The sequence below is a fragment of the Acomys minous genome, assembly GCF_964271855.1.
Source record: "Acomys minous genome assembly, chromosome: 3".
Taxonomy (NCBI): domain Eukaryota; kingdom Metazoa; phylum Chordata; class Mammalia; order Rodentia; family Muridae; genus Acomys; species Acomys minous.
The window spans coordinates 95,361,064-95,384,261 of record NC_140485.1 but is presented as its reverse complement, the minus strand read 5'-3'; the positions used below and the strand labels follow the sequence as shown (position 1 = coordinate 95,384,261).

The window sequence follows — 23,198 nt, the reverse complement described above, 5'->3', positions numbered from 1 at the left end:
AGCCAATAAGAAACAAACACGCGGAACACGTCCACTTCAGCCTGAGTTCACGGACTCACAAGCAGCAGTCTGGTCAAGAGTCTGGTTTTTTTTTGTTGTTGTTGTTGGGTTTTTTTGTTTTTTTTTTAGCAATGATTGGAAGGCCTGTCTTGCTTTAAACCCTCTTCTCATAAACACTAAGATCTCTTAGAGACACACCTTTTGACATCGTGTGTCTCTGTGTGTGTGTGTGTGTGTGTACACATGCACCATGCTATGAGCGTGGAGGTCAGAGGACAACCTGCCGGACTTGGCTCTCTCACTGTACCATGCAGACCGCAGGGGATAAACTCTTGTTGTCAGGTTTAGTGGCAAGCACCTTTACCTACCGAGTCGCGTCACCATCCCAGATCCCTCTCTTTTACTGTTTAAGCAACCTTAGCATGACGAACTGCTTCTAAGTGGGCAGGGCTAAGAGCATCTCTCTCGTGCTCATTTCTCTACAGCAGTTCTTCCTGCCTGATCACAGCTCAGAGCAAAGTGGATGTGACCACAAGGAAATGCGCAGCATGAAATGGCCACAGAATTAGAAGGTAGAACTAAAAGCCACAGAAACACAGGTCCCCTCTTAGGAGGTCCTCAACCAAGCTACTTGTCTTTTCCACCTACCCATGATAGCAGTCCAAGCGGGCAGACTGCTCAGCAAAATGTCACGCTCATCAGGACTGCTACAGGGGCGCCGTTGCAGGCTTTTCCGATGTTGCTGATTGTTGCTCCCAAGACAAATAGGGTTTGTCAAAGACAAACTTTGCCCATTTCAGACTGCAGACAGGCACAGATTAAGTTTCATCTCTTCAGGGATTATAAAACAAACCACAGCACCCACAGAACCCTCGCTGTAATGAGAGTTTTGTTTTTGTTTGTTTGTTGGTTTGTTTTTGGCTTGAAACAGTCTACATTTTATTACTGGACAAGCCCCACCCCCAATTTAGACAGGACTAAGTCCCCCCAGGGTTAAAAATGCTGAACTCCATCTGGTAGGCTTGATTGACTCAGTATAAAGGCTCAGTCTCACCATTTTGAATCTTTACAGTCCCAGCTTTGCTCTCCCCCAGTGTCTTCTCTTGGAGTTGTACCTGATCTTGTCACCAGTTTTCATCGGAATCCATTGAGGAATAGGCCAGTTTTGCTTTTGTTTTTTGGCCAGGAATCGCTTGATTCTGAAAGTCTTGTGAGAAGACATGATGACGACAGGCCGAGTTTGACGTGCAGCGCGTGATGGCGGAGGAAAGGAGAAGAGCGAGTTTTGGTTTCTTAAAAACCCCAGGTATGTCCTGTAAACTGTTGGACCCTCACGCCCAACTCGGGAAGCGGGTCGCCGTGAGAGACCACCCGAGGCACAACGCATTGATGCAAAAGCAAAGGTTTATTGCTGACACGCCAGGGTCCCTCAGCCCTCGGGAGGTGAAGGACGCTCAGTGACTGTTACAGACTATTTTTAAAGGCTAAAACTGCAAAGCAGGTGGAGTTGCTTATCAAGCTTAAACCATATGGACATTGGCGGTGGGAGACTTCTTGTGGGGATTGGGTGTGGGTCCCTAGGGTGGTTACTAGAAACCATATGGGACTTCTGATACAGGGAGCTCGCATGTAGCTATTCTGGGAACTAGGGTGGAACTCTGAGGCTAGCAGTAACGAGAACTGGGAGAAGCCTCTGGATAGGCAGGACAAGCAAGCGTCTTACATTTTATAATTTTACAATTTTTCATAAACATGTTTTTGTTTTAATCCCAGTGTGGGATATGGGGCTGCTTCAGATTGTCCACAGCAGCTGACTGTGTGCGTCCTATGTGCTCTGATAGGGGTGAGATTCTGCCAGCTGAAGATAGGTTGCTTCTGGGGATCCTAGAGAGGGTCTAAAAAGACCAGAGCAGCAAGACAAAAGGTGCGGCTGTTTCTCCTGCTGTTGCCAGTTGTTAAGTGGTTAAAAGAAAAGAGACAAGAAGACTGTCTGGCTAGATGAAGATTGGGCTTTCCCCAAGGACCTCAATTCCCCTAATCGGCAGGAGTAGTTTACAAAGATCTCAGTGCCCCCTCTTCCCACTAACCTTCTGTCTCTCCTACCCGGTGTTGGGGTGCTGAAAGGGATAAGGATAGAAAAGGGTGGGAGCTATATAAACCCAAATAAAGTAAGGTAAGCAAATATGCTAACACTGACTCTCACTCAGAGGCGTTCAGCCATTTGTTTAATAGTCTGGGTTGAATTTATTTATTGGTCTACATTAGAAAACCAGTCTTTCTCTGAGGTCAGTTGGTCAGTGTTTGAAAATCACATTATGTAAACCAGGAAATCCAAGAGTATTGTTTAAAATGGGCTTCTATCTGTAAAAACACCCCAAACAGATTCAAGTTTGCACATGTGGGCTAACCAGAGGAGGATTCTGGAAGCATTTCTACTCTGTAGTGGCCAGCCCACGTTGTCCACAGCGGATTTCAAATGCATTCTCACTGAATGCTTATGAGGAGCCAATTTCTACTTCCCTAATATTTTGGATCACATTTATATAACTTAGGGACACAGCCTGTGTTTAGCATGTCCAAGGCCCAAAATTTGGTCTTCAGCACCGTGAGAAAATTAAAAGTATGTAAGTAGACTTCATTATTTACAAAGTTTCAAAAGCATTATGCACCTTTACCATGTGTGAAGCACCACGGCACCATTGATGTCTGCATTATTTAACAGAGCTGCTTGTAACTCGGCACACTGATAACCCACCTCCAGGATATGATTTGAGGTTTTGAAAACAGACTTGACCCAGGCAATGAGGTTAAAAGGTGAGGAAACTGACTGTGGCTTAAATGCATAAAAGAAGTTGCCAACCATTTGCATAATTCTGTGCAAGCCAATAAGTGGCCTCTGGGACACACACACACACACACACACACACACACACACACACACACACACACGCACAGTGTGTGTTCGTAGCTCTAGCTGTCCTGGAACTTTTTTTGTAGACCAGGCTGGCCTTGAACTCACAAAGATCCACCTGTCTCTGCCTCCTGAGTGCTGGGCTTAAAAGTGCACACCACAATACCCACCCCATGTTTTCAGTTTTTATCTAAGTCATTAATGTTTACATTTTCCCCCAACACATTTTCCTTAATGTTTCACACCTTGATTTTCTAGTCATACCTTTGAATGTGACACTGCTACAGGACTAGCTGTGGACATGTTTGAAATACTAAACCAAACAAAAAATTAACAAGCCCAGTAAGAGGAAGACCAATGCTGCTACCAGGAAAAGAGCAGGGGGAAACTACATAAACCAAGTTGGGGGAATGAAAAAAAAAATCACAAACAGGCAAAACCCTAAGCATCTATGACTAGGAAAAAGAAGAAGCCCGGCACAGGCGTATACTTGTTGAGTATCTGAATGCCCATTGCCCTCATGTCATCCACTGTCCCCTTTTCTTAATTATATTTGCATTGTCCCTTATCTATCAGAATTACAATCTGCCATAGCCTCTAATACCTTAACATGAGTAGGTGTTTATTAAAGAATACTACTTATTAAATGAACAAGGCAAATATAGCAATATCCAATCAAAACTCCTTGGCACTCAAGTAAGTCTCTTCTTCAGCATGGCATCTTTATTTCAAAGGAAGCATCCTTATGAGGGGCCACTGGCTGTGAAAGCCATGCCAGTCCTGCCCCATGCAAACAACGTTGGGCTCTTCTTTCCCAGTGGTTATATAAATAGGTCTCAAGTTCTTGGAAGAACTTAGCAGAACAGCAGACCTGGACCTGAGCTCCCAGTACCCAGCCCAGTGCCTAGACACTAAATAAGTTTAATATGTTTATGAACTGTAACCCTTTAGTTTTGAGATCTTAATTGGCTTTGTGAGTCTTGATTCAGGAAACACTACTTAAAATAGGTGCTCCAATGTGCTGCACAGTGGGGTTAGTTTCATAGCCATTAAAGGGCCGGGAAAGTACAAAGAGCAAAAAGTGGATCTGCTATTTTAAAGCTAATTTCCTTGAGGTGGGTGGGAGTGCATTTCTATAGTACAATGCTTGCCTGGTATGTGTGAGGCCCTGAGTTCCTTTCCCAGATTCATAAAAGCAAAACAAAACCCCTGGAGGCTGGAGAGATGACTCAGTGGTTAAGAGCATTGGCTGCTTTTCTGGATGATCCCAGTTCAATTCTCAGCACCCACCACAACTGTTTGACTCATGTTTCAGCAAATCCAATGTCCTCTTTGGGACCTTGCAGGCACTGTACTTACAGACTGCACAGACATACATGCAGGCAAAACACTTAAACACACATAATTAAATAAACAAGCAATATCCCCCCCCCCCCCCAACCTACTTTCTATGTGAGACAGGTAAGGACACAAAATACATTAGGTTATTTTAGGTAATTTGCTTTTGTAAATATTAAAGCAGGTGGAATTTCATTATTGTGCCTGTTAAAATTGGCCTATTTTAGCCAGGCGTGGTGGCGCATGCCTTTAATCCCAGCACTTGGGAGGCAGAGGCAGACGGACTGCTGTGAGTTCGAGGTCAGCCTGGTCTACAAAGCGAATCCAGGACAGCCAAGGCTACACAGAGAGACTCTGTCTCAAAAAACAAAACAAACAAAATTGGCCTATTTGGATGTGTGTGTGTGGAGGGGGGGGGGGAGGTTATCAATTATTGTCCCTTTTGTTTCTGAAAGGCCAAGTAACTTAGTCTTGGCAGCACGAGTGTGTGTCAGTCAGCGTGAGTAACTCCCACTGACTTTTGGCCTGGTGTGTTGGGAGGCTGTGCAGGAGCTCAGCTCAAAGCAGTGTCTTTGTAATCTTTATGCCACAGAATGCAGTCACCAAACAAACACTTGGCCAGAGGCCACTTTTGGGCCAAGCCCTGTGCTGGATGCTACAGGGTGAGGAAAAAGAACCCTGCCTCCAGGAGCTCTCAGCCTATGGGAAAGACAAAAAGAATCAGTGAGTTCAAGGCTAGCCTGCGTGCCATGAGACCTTGTCTCAACAAACAAACACAATAAAACACAAAAGTGTGCTGGGCACAAGGTGGAGGGAACACCTAGAGGAGACAGTCTAGATTTGGGGGGGCAGTGGGATGAGGCAATAAGGAGGGATTCTCAGATCCTGAGACCTCAAGAATGAACAAAAAGTTAGAGAAGCAAACTCCAAAGAAGTTTAGGCAGAATGTGTCAAGGATTTCATTTCAATCGACCGTAGTGGTGTGTGTGTATAGTCCCAGCACTACAAAAATGGAGGCAGGAGGTCTCCAAGTTTGAAACAAAACAAAACAAAGTATATATGCATGCGTGTACACACACACACACACACACACACACACACACACACACACACACACAGAGTCTAAAGTTTCTTTCCACAGTTAGATTTCATTTCCTTCACAAGTGTATTAGGTGTGGTCTCCTTATTCACACAGCCTCACCGCATTCCCCTTTGAGACAATCAGTTAGCATGCCAACATCACACTCATTGTTAGTCTCGCGCAGACAGTTCTGTAAATACCTATTTAACAGTTTTAGCAGAAAATAGTAGAGAAGAAAATTGCTCTGTTATTTTATGCTCTGAGGCAGCTTTTGGGACAACGTAAGACTTGTCAATGACCAGGTCAACAGTCTGGTTCATAAGTTGAAAGGGCACAGTGCCTGGCGGCTGGAGATCAGAGGCATCATACCCACTGCTTAGAAATGATACCTTATGTCAGGTTCTCCTCACATAATAAAGTCCGGTAGGAGGCCGTTAGAGGGATGCTGAGCCTGGAAGAGGGATGCTCTCTGGGAACAAGCAGTCAGGATTCAAGCACCAGTCTGAGTCCCTGCCCAGGTCTAGTTGATCACCATGAGTAAGTCCTTTTCAGGTGAGTGATGGATAGTTATTCACCCGGAGCTCTTTCTAGTGGAAAGATGCAAAGGTCCCAAGAGCTCCCATCTCAGAGATGCCCTTTTGCTCACGGAGGTCTGGGGTCCACAGGCGTTAACCCACCATCACATACGATGGGTGGATTGCTCTCAGTGGCTCAGCTCTAGGTAGTGCTGAGTAGCGTTGACATCAGGAAGTCACTTCAGGAGTTGTTCACACCACAGCAGGAACACCAGCAGTGCGTCTGCCAGCCTTGGTTGTGACATACTGCCTCTCCTTCAGAACTAACCAGCCCCACCCCGACAGACTGCTCACAGCATTTACGGTCAAACATACAGGGCTGGAGAGGTGGCTTAGTGAGTAAAGGGCTTGTCTTCTTCTTCCGGACACCACTGTCAGCTGCCCCAGCTCCAGGAGACCCGGCACTCTGGCCTCCGTGGGCACTTAAACTCATGTGCACTCAGCCACACACAACATTCACATATACCTAATTAAAAAGAATCTATCTTTTTCAAAAACCAAACTTGTCTTTAATCTTTTGATAGTTTGTTATGGCTTAAAAATACTACTTTATAAACTGGCCACATGGCATCGGACTCAGGATGGTGAGGCAGGAGGATCAAGATCAGCTTCAGCTATAACAGGGAAGAAATGGTCACATCGCCAGTGGCCCGCCCCAGGACAGTGAATTCTAGAGCCCTCCTCCCTCCAGGGTTAGAAGACTCACACTACCGCTGCTCCAAACAGCAATGTTCTGGCTTCTGGCTTCACACTTTCTTGGAAGTTGAGACTTGCCTTGGCTAGAAAGTTCCAATTCTCCGTCGTGTTCCCCCACCCCCAATTTCTAATTAAATAGAACCCAAACAATCCTTTTCGGTGAAGTGAGAGCATTAATGAAATCATTCCTGTTTCACTGCAGAAGTCGCCCTAGCAACGCCAAGGCTGCCAGGAGAATGCCCCATCCAGGAGAGAAAGCTTTGGCTCCACCCACCCAGAGTCTTGGCCTTGTCGAGCAGGTAGACGCAAAGAAAGATTTGTTTTGTTCAGTAGCTATGGTGGAGTGACAAAACCATTCTTCCTCGTCTCTTAGTAACTAAATGTCACCTCAGCAACCAAAACAAACTCCACAGTGGCTTGTGTGACTGTTACTTCTGCACCATGGTGCCCCACCATGCTCTTTACTCTCTCTCTTTGGGACTCTAGGGCAGGAAACAAGCCAATGCCTCCACCACAGAGGACACAGATAAGCAAGCAAGTTACAACACTCCAGAATATATCCTCAATTTTGCTTTTAGACTTTAACCCATGGAAACTTGTGTTTTACTCCCCCTTCCAACCCTGCTCAGATTAAAAAAAAAAAAAACCCCACACATTTAAAATGCAGTGGCTCTCAATTTGTGGGTCACAGCCTGTGTGTGCGTGCATGTGTGTGTGTGTGTGTGTGTGTGTGTGTGTGTGTAGGGGGTGTCAAGTGACCCTTTCACAGGGGCCACATATCAGATATTTATGTCACCATTCATATCAGTGGCAAAATTACAGTTATGAAGCAGCAATGAAAATAATTTTATGGTTGGAGGGTCACCGCACATGAGGAAGTGTATTAAAGGGTCACAGCATTGGGAAAGCTGAGAACCACTGACTTAGTTTCCCTGAAATGCTGACCCTCTGCAGATGCTGTACTTCTCACAGCAAGCTAGTGAGGCAGGGTTAGGAGAACCCTTGCCCCATGTTATAGGAAAAACCAGGGCTCTATGGCATTCTTCAACAGTGAAGACTGATTTTGAACCAAGTCTTTTCACTTTGAAATCTTAAGTGTCTGTTTAACTATCTTCTACTTTTATGAGACAGTTCTCAATTCTCAATTGAAATATTCAGGTATTTCTAAATAGCTACATTTTTTGTTTTACCAACATATTTTTCTTTTCTTTTTAAAATTCTGTGCTGAGGAGTTGATCCTAGGTCAAACCCTTTATCCCACTGAGCTAAATAAAATCCAGCCCTATGTTTGCACAAAGTGATTTTGTTAGTAAATAAAATAGTTGAGTTATTTTCCTAAGTGCTCAGGAAATAAAGGCACTAAAATTAAAGGGCTGTGTTATGGCCCTGGCTGGATTTTCTTTTTTAAAAAGCTTCTTTCTAAATTTAAATGACAGAGCCCACAGTCTTGAGGAGGAAAAGTGAAACTGGTGAGAAAACAGGATGGAGTTTGGGTAGAATACACTACGGGCATTTCCAGGCCGAGAAGCTGACTAACTACAGGAGAGACACTGCTCCAATCAGAGGGGCGGGCTGCTCTGCTACGAGCTGTTCCAACCACAGCCCCTGTAGCAAACTGCCAGTGGGATGGTCCTTCTAACCTGGCACTTCTTGCCACGAAGAAAAGTCACAGTTTTCTGCTTCCCTTATGCCCACAGTTGCTCTATTTCTGTTACACACACCTTTTGATACTTTCTAAGAAAATAGATTGTCCTTAACAATTACATTTTTTTAGGCAGAGCATGGTGACACACGTATGTATGTATGTATGTATGTATGTATGTACGTACGTATGTACATATGTATGTATGTACATACTGTTTTTGCCTGCATGTACTCCTGCACACCAGAAGAGAGCACCAGATCTCATTATAGATGGTTGTGAGCCAGCATGTAGTTGCTGAGAATTGAACTCAGGACCTTTGGAAGAGCAGCCAGTGCTCTTAACTTCTGAGCCATCTCTCTAGGCCCCTGTGACACACACCTTTAATCCTAGCTCTCAGAAGGCAGAGGCACGCAGATCTCTGGGTGTTCCAGGCCAGCCATGGCTATGTATAGAGACCCTGTCTCAAATGTGGATGTAAAATACATAAACTGCCTTTTATGGCCAGGCATGGCTGCACATGCCATGACTACAGCATGTGGGAGGTGTAGACAGAAAAACCAGTTCAGATCCATGAGTACACAGTGAGTTCAGGGCCAACTGTCTCAAACAAAGGAAAACAGTGTCTTTGTTCTGTTGTGGAAGCAGCTCTCTGGGCTCCTGATCTCCAGTGCTTATGAACTCAGCCTGCATACTTCCTGCCCACTGTGGGCTCAGGCACACACAACTCCACCTGACGCTTTGGAATTGGCCCGTTTCTTACACCTCTATCCTAATTCCAAGCTTTTTCCTTTATTACAGCTTTTTGTCTAGTTTCTACTTCTTTCTCAGTTGATGATGTCAGTTTTCTAGTTGTTCCGGAGATAAAAAGAAAAGTGTTCCAAAGAGATGTACTAATTTCCATAAGCTTCTAGAAAGGCCAAAGTATACATTTATTATATAACATGTATACAACAAAGAAAATCCACTGTGATGTCACTGATTTTAAAGTAGAAAAAGAGATACCATATTTACTAATTCATTTTTTCCTGTAGAGACAGGTTAAGTGCCTAGCTTCTTATAAAATCTTGGATCCTAGACATCCACATTGTTATATATGGATGCAAATTACATACAACACAAACCCAGGAAAAGTCTGTTATAAAAGAGTACGATAAAATCAATGGTTGGTGTCTAAAAGGTAAGCAGGGTAGTAAGAGAGAGTGAGAATAGCAGAGGAGGGGGCCAGGCGGTGGTGGCGCACGCCTCTAATCCCAGCACTCGGGAGGCAGAGGCAGGCAGATCATTGTGAGTTCGAGGCCAGCCTGGTCTACAAAGCAAGTCCAGGACAGCCAAGGCTACACAGAGAAACCCTGCTCGAAAAATGGGGGTGGGGGGGTAGGGGGAGGAAGAAAGAAAGCTGAATTGCTGTCTTCAAAAAAGTAATCAATTGTGCGTTGCTTTTTGTAGCTGTCATGTCAAAGCTGACTTAAAGGCATTTCCACAAAAGTGCAGAATGTCTGTTTTTCCCTTTCCAAACAAAACAAACAAAACCACTGCTGATTTGAAACATGGTAAGGTGGTGGTTCCAGGGAAGTTAAAAAACAAACCACTTTTGGGATGCTGTTCATTTTGTGTTATCTGCAGGTGACAGCCTGCATAAACGAGACTGTGGAGTGTCACCCAGAGTCTGACTTAACTTGATTTTAGTTGAATGTCCACTCAGTACAGCATCTTAGATTTACCTTCAGGGAGGTGCAAAATGAATGCATGTCAAACGTGATGAGCCCAGGGGCCTTTGGTTAATAACAACAAAAAGCAAATCATTTATAGTTGGGGATTCTTGGTGGGGCATCAGCCAGTATTACGAAAATATACAACTTCACATTAGATAGAAGCCAGAAACATAATTCAAGGGTTCCCAAAAGTATATGAAATAAAAACCACGTAGACAGCGTGAGATCTCACTGGCGAGGTTCATTTAAGGTGTCAGTTTGCTACCGCGTCCGTCAGTCACTGCTCCCAGGTGATGTCATCTTTCCTCAGCTTCAGCTGGACATTGTGAACTTGAACTGGGTGAGAGCTGCTGTTTTTCTGGAAAGGGTTCGTTTCGTTCACACATTTCCTAGGGCTGTTCTTCATCTTCTTTGATCCTTTAGGGTTGCTATCTTCTTGATGGATACCTGAAGAGTTGTTTATCCTCGAGTTCTGAACTTTTTGCTGCAGTTTACAGACCTGTAGAGAAAAGGAAATTTAATAGTTTAGGTAACAATTAATATAAGAATGCGTAAAGCAGGTGACTAGATTGGTGGCTTAAAGATTGCATTACATCCAAGGTTCAGTGCGGCTAGTCACTCAAGCTCAGCGGCTCCTCGGCTGACACTAGCCAGGCAGCTTGCCTTCCACAGCTCTCCCCTCCCACTGCAGAGAGCGAGCAGTATACAGAGAGCACTTAAGCTGGGGCGACTCTTACTGTGCGCATGTGAGAAGGTCAAAGTGGGAAGATGGGTGTGAGCTGGAGGCTGAGGTGACAGGTGGGAATCCAAGAGAGTGGGCACTTTTTAGGTGATCTTAATAGCAAAGTAAACAGTTGGGCTTAGGCACTAGCATTTATTTGCCTAGGAGGCTTTTTTATTTTTATTTTTTCCCCAAAACAGGGTTTCTCTGTATAACAGCCCTGTCTGTCCTGAAACTCTCTTGGTAGACCAGGCTGGCCTCAAACTCAAGAGATACACCTGCCTCTGACTCCCTGAGTGCTAGGATTAAGGGTGTACACTACTGCACCTGGCTAAGTTGTATAATCTTTACTCCAACACAATCATATATATTTTTTTAAAGTTTGCTACAGCCTTAAAAGCCAGTAAAATGAAAAAAATATTTTTCTATCTTGGCCATAGCATAATAAATACAGTAATATTCAGAGTTCTTACAAATCACTGTCTTATAGAAGTGTGTGTGTGCGCGCGTGTGTGCGCATGTGTGCGCGTGTGCGCGTGTGTGCGCATGTGTGCGCGTGTGTAGGGGTTGAAAGCTGGCGGCTTATCAGAATGCTGAGCATCCCCAGGCAGAGCTGCAGAGAGCGCATGTGATGTGGCGGTTCCTGCAAAGACTCCTCCGCTTCAGTGACGTCATAGTGCTCTATGCTCAACCATGGATGGGGTCATTGCGTTGGAGTGAGATAGCACACTCATAACTCTCGGGCTAAAATGTTAAAGGGCATGTTACCCTTAGTTACTAGAGCACAAGCATGGAGTCCTCCGTCCTTGAATTCCACTGACTAGAGGTGGCTATGCCCAGCTTGTTTCAGGAGGAGGGAGAGAGTAGTTTCAGGACTGTGGTATCAGGTTTCTGTGGGGTACTGCCTCTGTGGGCACAAAAGACGTCACTAAAGGAGGGGAGGGGCGAGAGAAAAGAATGCTGGGAGGGTAACTGGAAGGATGCTAACATGATAGCCTACCCTACGGTCTCCCCAAGACCTGACTCCACCTGGCTCTTTCTTATCTTGAAGAACTCTATAGCAAGCCTATTACATGCAGGGGTGGCTCTCCGTAAGAGGCCCAGGGGACGCCTGTGTAAATTTTAGTGCATCATATCCCCAGAATTCCACCTGGAAGGCCACACAGAGATGTGACACTGGATACACACACACACACACACACACACACACACACACACACACACACACACTATAATATGTCAATATATATGGATATATATATATATATATATATATATATATATATATAAATAATTTTTTTCAGTTTTTTGAATATGGCAATTGTTTTTGATTTTTGAAGACCAGCAGCTTTCAGAGGAGTAGTGTGTGCTTGTTTTTAAAGGAGTCTTCTTACAATGTCTTGATGCTTCCTGAGTTTGGCGATCTGGTCCCCTTTGCGCTCCATCTTCCTGACTAGCTGATCCAGCTCATGCTCTATGTCTTCGGAGACGGACTGGCTTCCAGTTTGCCTCATTCGCTTCAGCAGTTCTCTGTGCTCTCTACAGAGGAAAGCAAACGTCAGGGCTGGGGTGCACCGCAGTCAGAGGGCCTGTCTGCATGGCACACCCTGTGCTCAATACTTGATAATACTAATAAATAAGAAGACAATAAATAAAGACTGCAGAGCAGCAATGTCTGGCATGATACATAGACAATACTTTTCACGATTAAAAACAGAGCAAACATCATATATGATTATAGATTATCTATTTGTCACAACTAATTATTTTGTTCAACTGTGAGTTTTAGTAAGGAATAAAATATTAATCTTTAAAAATAGTCTCTATCATTAGGAAACACGGGTAAATCATGATAAATATAGTTAGGCTTTTATCATTTGAGATTAGATACATGTAGAGGTATCTCAGTATCTAGCTGCACAATATCCTAAAAATAATCTAAATTCTTGGTGTTCTCAGCTCAGTAGTGAACAGTTCTACAGTGCTTGGTTAGAGGCAGCACACGGCTCTCTGCAGTTCCAAGTGTGGGATTGTTAATACTTCCAAGAGAACGATGATGTGTGCAGCAGTGTTTACAAGTGCAGTGAGCCTGCCAATGAGCACATAGTTCTGACAGAGTTGCTGAAATATGGTTAAGCATGGGCTACAACACATTGGCTCCCGTGCAGATCTTCCTTAATGAGCAATTTTTAATGCAAATGTAATGCTTTCAAATTTGTAATGCAGACCAAGCTGAATCTAAAAAAAAAAAAATTAAATCACTCACATAACTAAAAGCTTTTAAATAAAAGCTCTGATGTGCGTTCTAATCCTCCATTTGATATGCAATATTTATCTGTCAGACTAGATCTCTAGACTGGTAGTAATAAGACATAGTTAAGAAAGTTAAATACTACAGTAGCAATAATAGCAGTATAATGCAGTAGAAAATAATACAGTAGAAAAAATAACAACAATAAGTTTGTGGCTCAAAACAAAGTAAGTCGAAATAGCCAAATGGGACTTCAGGATTTATGGGTGAGAGCTAGAGACACTGCTAAAGGGTTGAGACCATGTCCTGCTCTTACAGAGGCCTGGGGTCAGCCATAACCCTCTGTTCCCAGCTACATAGAGCCTAGCTCCTCTGTCGTACCCTGTGAGCACCTGCACCATGGCACAGAGCCACTCTCACACACAGAGTTTTTAAACTGCTAAAAATAAGTCTTAATGACATGAATTTATAGGGGACAGTGTTCTAAAGAGTGTCAAGAAAAAAGGTATCTAAATGGGTACAGTTATTTTTTAATATAGAATAAACACTTACACACTCATTTGGGTCAACTCATCTTGCATTGCCAACAAGAGTTCAGACAAATTGTCACAAATGGAAACGGGCTCTCCTGAGTTATGAGGCTCAGCGTCAGCCTGGGGAGTTGTTCCGAGAGGCTTGGAGGGACACCGTGCCTCAGCGACTAGGAGAGGCTTCTGAAGCTTATACAGCCCACAGGGATACACCATCTGCAGAAGGTTCACAAGCGCGAGTGAACACAACAGTCTGCACAGGGCGACTTGAAGGGAGAAAAATAGCTATGGATTAACTGGTGCTTCATAGTATCTGTGCTGGTTAGGTTTTGTCATCTGGGAAGGGGGAACCCCAACTGTGAGAATGTTGCCCATAGGCAAGTCTGGGGAGCATTTGCTTGATTAACAATTGATGTAGAAGAGCCCCGTTCACTGGAGGCAGAGCTATGCTTGGACGGGTGGTAAACTGAGCAAGCCATGGGAAGCAAGCCAGTTGGAACTGTTCTGCCATGGTCTCTGCCTCCAGGTTCCTGTCCCCACTTCCCTTCATGGAGGACTGCAGACTGAAATCGACCCTGCCTCCCCTTGTGGTCACAGTGGTCATCACAGCGACAGAAGCTAAACTAACTAGGATAGAGTATAAGCAGTGCTCACAAACCAAGCTTTTCAACAACCATCTTCATTTGTGTCCTCACCTCCCTCGCAAAAGTTGGCGCTCTGAACTTGTGGTCCATTTGCAGAGGTGGCTCTGATTTCAAACACTTAGTTTTCTAAAAAGTAGCAAGGGAAAAAGGAAGCAAAGTGCTATATCAAAGTGTATTTATGATAAGGAAAACTCTCAGAAACCAACAGTAAGTATAAGTGCAACCAGAGATGTAGGCAGCAGAAATGAAGAAATAAGCATTTGACTATAAAAGACAAGTGGCAAACACATGAAGACAGTCTTGTCAACAATCTTGTTATTAGGAAAACTCAAGCTTATATAAAATATAAAAAGTTAATAATAATAAAAAGGAAACACCACCACATGCCTATTATAATGGGCAAAATGAAAAGGGATGACATTAAATATTGGCAAGAATGAAGAGAAACTACATCACTTGCATATTGATAAAGCCACTTTGGATAACAATTAGGCAGTTTCCAAAAAGCTGAAACATATATTATTCATATGACCTAACAGTTGCACTCTTGAAGAATTATCCTGGAAAATTAAAACTGATGTATACACACACCCACCCTACCACCCACAAAACCATCAACATGTGCACACAACAGCTTTATTGTAATAACTAAAAAGTGACAACAACCCCTATATCCTTCAACAGGTGACTGGTTAAACTGCAGCAGACCCTTAACATGGACTAATGTGTAAAAAGAAAAGTAAACATACAACTCAGATGGGACTCAGGGGGAAAGGTGACCCCAAGGGTTCAAACTGTAAAACTTCGTTTGGCTTTTTTCTCTTTGGGTCTTTCTCACACTATGTACGTGGTGCAGGCTGGTCTCAAATCATGGTGCCCCATTGCCTTAAACTCCTCAGCACTCAGGTTGCAGGCATGGGCCACGGTGCCTGACTATAGAACATTCCTGAAACACAGAGACTACAGAGATGATGAGCAGAGCGACAGCTGCTGGGCCTGAGGAGGCTGTGTGCCTAGGAAGGAACATGCTACACACGTAATCAATCTATGTAGCTCTCCTGTGCCTCTCAGTTACCATTAGAATTACACCTCTATGTCTCTCCTGTTCCTGAAATCCTTCCATGGGTGCAAACTATTTACAGAGTAAAAGTTTAAATTAACCCCTCAGCCCCCCGCTGGCCCCGTGTAGGCAGGAGTCCCACTGTTTTCCAGGATGGCCAGGAACTTAACTATGTAGTTCAGGTTGGTCTTAAACACAGGCACTTCCTGTCTTAGCCTTCTGAGTATAGGAATTGCAGATGTGTATCACTACACCTGCCCAAATACTGAGATCACAGGTGGGCACCTCTGCCCCCAGCTGGGACTGTGGTACACTTTTCCTCTCTCCCATGTGTCAGCCTTGAGGATTCACAGACTGGCTGCAGTGTAGGGGCTCTGTGGCTCTCTTCATGTGTTCTTCTGTCTGCATAATGCCATAAGACCCAACACATCCCTTTTTGTCTTTGAACTCCCAAACTTGCTGCCTCAGCCCCAGTGCCATCATGCTGGGCTTCCCTGCCTCTAGCGCTTAAAGACACTGGTCTAAGTACAACACGGCATGAGCTGAATAGTCAGCTGAGGACATGGCGAGACAGCATTGGAGACAAATGGCAACTCCTGACCTCTGACCCTATCTCCAGTGACGTCAGAGTTCCTTTTACAAAATGATTTGCTGTTACTCTTGTCTCTTTCAGAAGTTATATTTTCTTTCTGATATTCCTTTTATCATCTCATAGTTTCTATAATAAACATGAAGATAAAATTCTCTCTTATCAGATAAAAGATAATGCTAAAGAAATATTTAATAAAAGTCACTGTTCCATTTGCAAATTATCTATGTTTTTCTATTTACATTTCCAGTGCAAATCTAATTATTCGAACAGAAAATTATAAATAGATTAAGGAAATATAAGTGTTTCTCATTATAATTATAAAATTATTTTTTATCTTTCTTTTTTTGAGTTGTAGAATATATTTATGTTTGTAGGCACATGTGTGAGGAGTACATGTGTACATGTATGTGCATACATGTGGAAGCCAAAGCTTGTTGTTGATCACCCTAGATTGCCTTTCTACATTATTGTTTGAAGGCAAGGCCCTTCAGTCAAACCCAGAGTTCACTGATACGGCTAATTTCTCTAGTCAGCTTGATGGCGGGACTCCTTGTTTCTACTTCAAAGCTCGAATTACATGGAGGCCACCATGCCCAGCAGGCACGTAAGTGGCATCTGTATTGAGTTCCTCATGCTTGCTCAGCAAACACAGTAACCATCATTGAGCCGTCTCCTCAACTCCAAACACATTTATAGAATTCTTTAAAAAATTATTAAGGATCCAGTGAGATGGCTCAGTGTGAACGGCTCCTTGTAAAAATCCCCAAGAGCCCACAAGGTAGAACAGCCCCTGCAAGGTGTCCTCTGATGTCCATATGCATGCCACGGCATGTGCATGTATGTGCATGCACACATGTAAACACATATGTGCGCACAGACAGACAGACAGACAGACACACACACACACACACACTATACAATGTAGAAACAAATATAGCCAGATAGCCAGATGTAATAAGTAGGACGTGGCTATAATCCCACATCCCAGCTACTCAGGAGGCCCAGGCAGGAGGACTGAATTCAAGGTCAGTCCAAGCTACATGGCAAGTCTGAAGCCAACCTGGGCTACCAATGTACAACCTTGTCTCAAATACTAATAAATAAAATTAAAATCTTTGTTTTTACTGTATATGTATTTATATAAAGCTGCATTTAGATTTTTTTTTTTTTAAATGCAGAGCCTCACTATGTAACCCTGGCTGGCTTGGTTCTCTCTATGTGGACCAGGCTGGTTTTAAACTCATGGAGTTCTGCTTGTCTGTGCTGCTCTAGGGCTGGAATTAAAGGTGTGTGCCACTATACACCACTTAGTCCCCCTTTAAACAGTGTTACCAATACATTTTTCTAAGAGTTTAAAACCAGAAAAAGGACTGAGCTCCTTGCTGCTGCCCACCTCAGGCTCTTCTCAGCTGACCAGCAAACGGAGAGCTAAGCTTTGTACACTGCTGGTGCTGCTTTTCTTTAGTCTAGCTCTTAGGGAATTTTGTGTCCTTATGAAAATCACCATCACTTGGCATTTCCGTTGCATGTCTCTGATGTTTGAATGAGAGTGGCCTCGGCATGCTCATTTTTGAAAGCACAGTTACCAGGGAGTGAAACTGAGGCCTGGGAGAAAGCCTCGTTGGGAGTGGGTGGGGCCTTATTAGAGGGCTGTTAAGGCCTTGTTGGAGGAGGTGTGTCACTGAGGGTTCCAAAAGCCCACATCAGGCCCAGGGTCTCTTTCTCTCTGCCTGCAGGCCAGGATGCAGCGCTCCCAGCTGCTGTTCTAGCCTGTCTGCTTCCCACCGCCATGACAATGAACTAAACCTCCGAAACAGGCGAGCAAACCCCCAGGGAGGTACTTTCTTTTTTAAGTACGACCTTGCTTATGGTGTCCCTTCACAGTGATGTAATAGCAACTAAGACAATGTCCTTTATCACAGAGATCTCTTAAACCTCTCTGGAAAGAAAAGCTTAAACGGTCAATCAACATGTACCAGAAAGTTAGGAAGTATTATCTGGGAAAGGCAGGGATATGTACCTTTGGTGGCTTCTTTTCTTTACAGTACTTTGAATTTGAAACCGTGGACATTAAGATTTTTCTGATTTCAAGTCCAGTTTGAAGCTATAAAATTAAGGAGACAATTCACAAGACTGATCTGTAACAAGCTTCTTCATACGTGATAAAAGATAAGACCTCAGCTTTTAAGGATGAAGTACTTTCTGAGAGCCAAGCATTGCTTAGTTGCAATTATGCAGTTACATGGTTGGGGCAAAAGCAGGATTGATGAGCCTAGGAGGTCACAGCCAGCCTGGGAGGCATAGCGACACTCCATGTTAAAAAAAAAAAAAGGAAAGAAAAGAAAAGCTCCAAACCCAAAAATCTTTGAGGAATAATATACTGGCTTGGGTGTGTATCTCAAGCTGAAACTAATGTAGGCGAGGAGCCAGTTACCCTAACTGAGAACACGTGTACGCGCAAGGCCTTTTGGCAATGCAGTCAAGTGTATGGATACACTGGCTAAGCGATACTTTTGCTACTACAGCAAATCAGAGGCAGCGGTACCCAAATTGAGTGTAGACTGGCCCACGGGGATGCAGTACGCAAAGCCACGCAGTCTGTGTGACGGACCACAGGGCGCTGCTGACCTCGCACGCTTTGTCTTGAAACAACTTGCGCTGGTGCTCCTCCTCCTTCAGTTTCTCCTCCAGATACTTGATCTTATCCTGCAGAGGATGAAGATGTGAGAACACAGAGCCAAGTGTGCCCGTTCCTGTCCAAGAGCATCATATGGGGTCTAGATCTTTAAGAGCTAGCAAGTTAGGGCAGAAAGTAAGAAAAGGCAACAGCAAAAGACATCAGAATTGGCTTGGCTTTCTACTTATGCTTCCTTCCTTGCTATTGACATGAGGAGAGCAAAGCAAAAGCAAACAAACTCACAGCTTTATCCATGGCCACCACTGATCCACAGAGAATTAACCCATTGCTTTATCCATGGCCACCACTGATCCACAGAGAATTGGGCCACAGCTTTATCTATGGCCACCACGATCCACAGAGAACTGACCCACAGCTTTATCCGTGGCCACCACGATCCACAGAGAACTAACCCACAGCTATACCATGGCCACCACTGATCCACAGAGAATAACCCACAGCTTTATCCATGGCCACCACTGATCCACAGAGAATTAACCCACAGCTTTGTTCCCACCCACCAACAGAAGCACAGTGAAGCTTCCAAGAATGTTACAGCTTTTAGAGCTCAAGCTATTATGATCTTGGGCCTCAACATCCATTCAAAACCAAACAACCACAGTGTTGGCCACAGGCATGTGATGGCGGAACAACGTTAGCCACATGCATGGTGGTGGGGGAACAATGTTGGCTGCATGCATGTGATAGGGGACAATTTTGGCCATGTACACATGGCAAGAGGACAACTTTGGCCACATGCATGTGATAGGGCAGGGCAGAAAGACACCTCAGAAATGGTAGGCATGGCCCTGGTTACTTAAGATCTTAGTCTGTCAAACAAGGATTACAATAACCACAACAGCTAGCAAGATGCCCACTGGGCAAAGAGCCTGTCATGCAACTATGATCAACTGAGTTCCATGCCTGGAACCACGCAGAAATGGGAGGAGAGAAGCAAGCCACAAAGCTGCCCTCTCACCTCCACACGCATGCCATAGCATACATGCGCCCTACCCCCATCATTCCCAACAAGTTTAAAGGAGTAACAAACAGGAAACGTGAAACTGCAAAGCGATGAGAGCTATCTGAAAAGGACACATTTTATATGTTTGTGTGTTACCTCTAACAGGAACCATGGCAGAAGTGTCAAAGGGAGAGACTTCTGAGTATTGAAGCACATAAGAGGGGCTACGAAAAGGAAAAGAGGTTCTAGAATAATTCTGTGAAATGAGACAGACCCGGGGGGAGGAGGGAGGGACGTAGGACAGGCACAAGCATAAGCAGTAAACACTGTCTTCCAATACCCTTTAGGTCAGATGCCAGTGGAACAGAAATGTTCTGCCATCTTAGCAGCCTGAATGATACTTTAGCATCAGAAGGCAAGCTCGCTCATGCCGTGACAGAACACACCTTCTCCACGGCAGGAATTGCCCGGGTGATGACAGTTGTACCTGAACTGCTCTCATCCCTGTGCACTCGCATACAATGCCAGCCTTGCTTCGCTCCTGGCGCCACTGCTTCCGAGACAAGCAGGGCCTTACCTCTGCCGTCTGCTGAGTTGTTGTCAGGCGAAAACACTCCTTTTCTAAGACGTCGAGCTTCTCAAGCTTGGCGTGCAGCTTCATCTGATCCTGCTCTTTCTCCCACTGGAGCTGGGCCTGGAAAACAGGAAAAACAAAAGTTACACTTGGCCAGTGATGACTACGGGTCAGGATAGCAAATCAAAATATAACATAAATCAGATGCTAGGAACATGTTCATACATGTATATACATTAGGCATTTATGAGCAGAAAACTAGGAAACCAAATCCCTATAAGGAGTGAATGCACTCTGCAATGAACACGTTGCTGACTTAGCACTGGCAGAATAAATTCCTTCACACAACCTTATCCAACAGTGCATAGGGAGGGCAGCACGGCAAAACTTACACTAACGAGGGTAAACCCTTGGAATGCGTTTATTCACACCATCAGGATTGTAAGATGCTAACTGCTTACTCCACTCTTCTTGCTCAATTAGTTAATCATGAAGGACTCGATGCCAACAACACCCTCGCTGCAGTAGATTATCCATAACTAACAACACCCTTGCTGTAGTAGATTATCCATAACAACATCCTCGCTGTAGTAGATTATCCTTAACTAACAATCAGTTTTTAAGAGCATTACAGAACTCTACAATCGTCTGCAGATTACTGTGAAAGGATAGGAAATCATTGTTCAGCTGGTAAGCTTGGGTATCTTCTCATACAAGCTGAAATTGTGATAATTCATGATTTTTCCTCGGCCCACTAGGTAGAACGGGCTGTTTTGAGTCATCTATTACAGTTAACTCATTAGCCCTCTCACATAGCCTCAGATTCTGCTTACAGTGAAGAGCATTCGCAACAGACGTGCGCACACACACTCCACCCACCCTAGTTTTATGGCTGAAGGAAATAAGCAGCTGAAGCATTAACCTGCCCTATTTTTCCTTCTCCAGAGGAGGGTTAAGAAGGGGTGCGCGCCTGTCACTGCAGATGGAGCCACCGAAACACTACAGATTCCTTTCCGGCTCCTCCAGGCCACCATGGATGATGGTGCAGGGCAAGGAGACGAGCTGAGGTCACCAGGAAGAGAGGAAACCTCCCGCCAAAGGGCAAAAGACGATGTCGGCCATATCATCATTAGTCGAGTCTGCCCACCTGGGGCCAAGTTAAGACTCTATGCACCAAAAGAGAAGATATTACGAAACCCACAGAACCTGTGCCCCCTGAGAACCTCCTCTGGGGATGCTGTCTGCATTCACCTGTGCATCCGTGCTGAGCCTCTGAGTGCCCTCATCCTCCTGTGCTTCAACTTGTAGATCTGATGGATCCAGCTGCTGTTGTGTTTACTAATGACTCTGTGTTGGCATATAAGTGGCCTGACCCTTAGGTTGCTTAGGAACCTCTGATATTATCACAGCCCTCCACCAGGTGTGCCTCAGGGGGCCCGGATATAAAAGTCTCCTCTCTCTGTCTCTCCCCCTGGGGAGCCTCTCCCTTCCCGATTTCTGGTCTCCATCTGAGAGCTTTGCCTACATCATCTACTCTGCCCTCATCCTTCAGAATGGATGAGGTGACTGACAGTCATGGAGGCTAAGATCAACACCCTCATTAAAGCAGCTGGTGTCAATGTTGAACCTTTCTGACCTGGCTTGTTTGCAAAGGTCCTGGCCAAGTCAACATTGGGAGCCTCATCTGCAGTGTAGGGGCTGGTGGGCCAGCTCCAGCAGCTGGAGGGCCAACAGGAAAGTCCTGCCCTGGCCTCTGCTGCTGCCCCAGCTGAGGAGAGGAAAGTGGAAGCAAAGAAGGAAGTGGGGAAGGGAGGAGCACCCCAGGGAGAGAGAGACACACAGACAGGCAGGCAGGCAGGCAGGCAGACAGACAGACAGACACACACACACAGGAAGTGGGTTTGTCCTTTTATATCCTGATGGTGGGCTGTGATGTCAGAGGTTGCTAAACAACCCAGGGGGCAGGCTGCTTATATGCCAACATACCTCCCTTTTCCTATAATTAAAAAATGAGGATGTTGGATTGTTTTTCATGCATGTATGAAATGAAGGCTTCTCCAGTAATATAAATGCTATGGGGATTTTGGGCATTTTTTTTCCCTTCAGTCTGGAAGAAACTCAATCTATATAAAGAGGAGAATAGCACTGGAAATGATTAAAATGTAAATAAATATATAATTTCCTTGTAATTTTCTTTAAAGGATAATAGACGTTTAAAAGAACTAACAGTGAACTATGGGTTGGTTTTATAGCACATGTAAAAGCGCAATGAGGCTGTGGTACAAATAGAGGCATGCAGTAGAAAGGGTCTTTCATGTTAAGTATCTTAATAGTAATTCATGGCCGACTGTGGGAAATTAGAATACATATTTCTGCAGGAAAAAGAAACAATATTATTTTAAGAGATATCACCAGAGCTGGGTGTAGTGGTTCATGCCAGAAACACCAGTCACTTGGGCAGCCGAGGGGGGAGGACTGTGAGTTCAAACCCACCCTAGCACTAGATGGAGACCACGTCTGTAAATGAAGGAATGAGCAAAGAGTAGTTAACAGTGATGCATGTGCCCGGCACGAACAATGCCAGGATTTACTTCTTTGCACCGCTCACACAAGCATGCATGCTCACAAAGAAACCACTAGTAAGACTTGAAAATATTTTCATGTGAATGGAATGAAAATAAAAGTGACCAAAGGCTGTCAGATACAGGAAAAAGGGAATAGTAGGGATTTCATAGCTTTAGCTACAAAAATATAGTAGTTTGAAGACTGCACGGAAGCCCCTGGGGGGACAGGCAGGTCAGAAGCTGCTTCTGAGTCAGAGAACAGACTATTTCAAAGAGAAAGATTAGAAGTGCGTCGCAAGTCCCAAAGGACAAGACAGGTGAGAAGTGCAAAGAAGGGAAGTGGGGGGGGGGGGGGAGCTGGAGAGATGGCTCAGAGGGTAAGTGCACTGACTGCTCTTCCAGAGGTCCTGAGTTCAATTCCCAGCAACCACATGGTGGCTCACGACCATCTGTAATGTGATATGATGCCCTCTTCTGGCCTGTGGGCAGAGCAATGTATACATAATAATAAATAAATCTTTAAGAAAAAAAAAGGGAAGTGGGCAACACATGACTTCAGCTGTGGCTCTGAGGCAGAAAGAGGGAGACCCTAGCCCAAAAGGTCAGCCAGGCAGGCTGCATGGTGAGGGAGCTCTTGAAAGCTACCAAGCCATTTGGGGAATC

The 23,198-nt window shown here is 44.6% G+C and overlaps 3 protein-coding genes across 8 annotated transcripts in view; all 3 read right to left on the bottom strand.

Moving 5' to 3' along the window:
* Window positions 1-9,907, bottom strand: part of LOC311593257 (uncharacterized protein) — a 191,624-nt gene extending 181,717 nt beyond the window's left edge. For all 3 annotated transcript variants that reach the window (XR_014777638.1, XM_084774458.1, XM_084774459.1), the window contains exon 1: window positions 6,612-9,907. Coding sequence is in view for 2 of the 3 variants with exons in the window: in XM_084774458.1 (XP_084630584.1) it covers window positions 6,612-6,787 (176 nt within the window). In the remaining variant the exon portion in view is untranslated. The remainder of the gene's footprint in view (window positions 1-6,611) is intronic.
* On the bottom strand, window positions 761-1,289 carry LOC311594295 (large ribosomal subunit protein eL39-like). Its single transcript, XM_084775872.1, has one exon. It carries the CDS (start codon window positions 1,220-1,222, stop codon window positions 1,067-1,069), a length of 156 nt encoding a protein of 51 aa, XP_084631998.1. The 5' UTR covers window positions 1,223-1,289; the 3' UTR covers window positions 761-1,066.
* A 138-nt stretch (window positions 9,908-10,045) lies between the features above and the next one.
* The window catches only part of CEP57L1 (centrosomal protein 57 like 1), a gene marked incomplete at its 5' end in the record, with an annotated part of 62,365 nt that continues 49,212 nt past the window's right edge, over window positions 10,046-23,198 (bottom strand). For 3 of the 4 annotated variants that reach the window (XM_084774469.1, XM_084774472.1, XM_084774470.1), the window contains 7 exons: window positions 10,046-10,457; window positions 12,074-12,218; window positions 13,483-13,676; window positions 14,156-14,230; window positions 17,777-17,860; window positions 18,385-18,462; window positions 19,975-20,091. In XM_084774469.1, the coding sequence (XP_084630595.1) occupies window positions 10,236-10,457; window positions 12,074-12,218; window positions 13,483-13,676; window positions 14,156-14,230; window positions 17,777-17,860; window positions 18,385-18,462; window positions 19,975-20,091 (915 nt within the window). In that variant the 3' untranslated portion in view covers window positions 10,046-10,235. Of the gene's footprint in view, window positions 10,458-12,073; window positions 12,219-13,482; window positions 13,677-14,114; window positions 14,231-17,776; window positions 17,861-18,384; window positions 18,463-19,974; window positions 20,092-23,198 lie in introns of all 4 variants that reach the window. The other variant, XM_084774471.1, reaches the window with a different exon arrangement.

Coding starts and splice junctions, on each gene's coding strand:
- LOC311594295 (XM_084775872.1), bottom strand. CDS start 1,222: ATGTCTTCTCACAAGACTTTCAGAATCAAGCGATTCCTGGCCAAAAAA.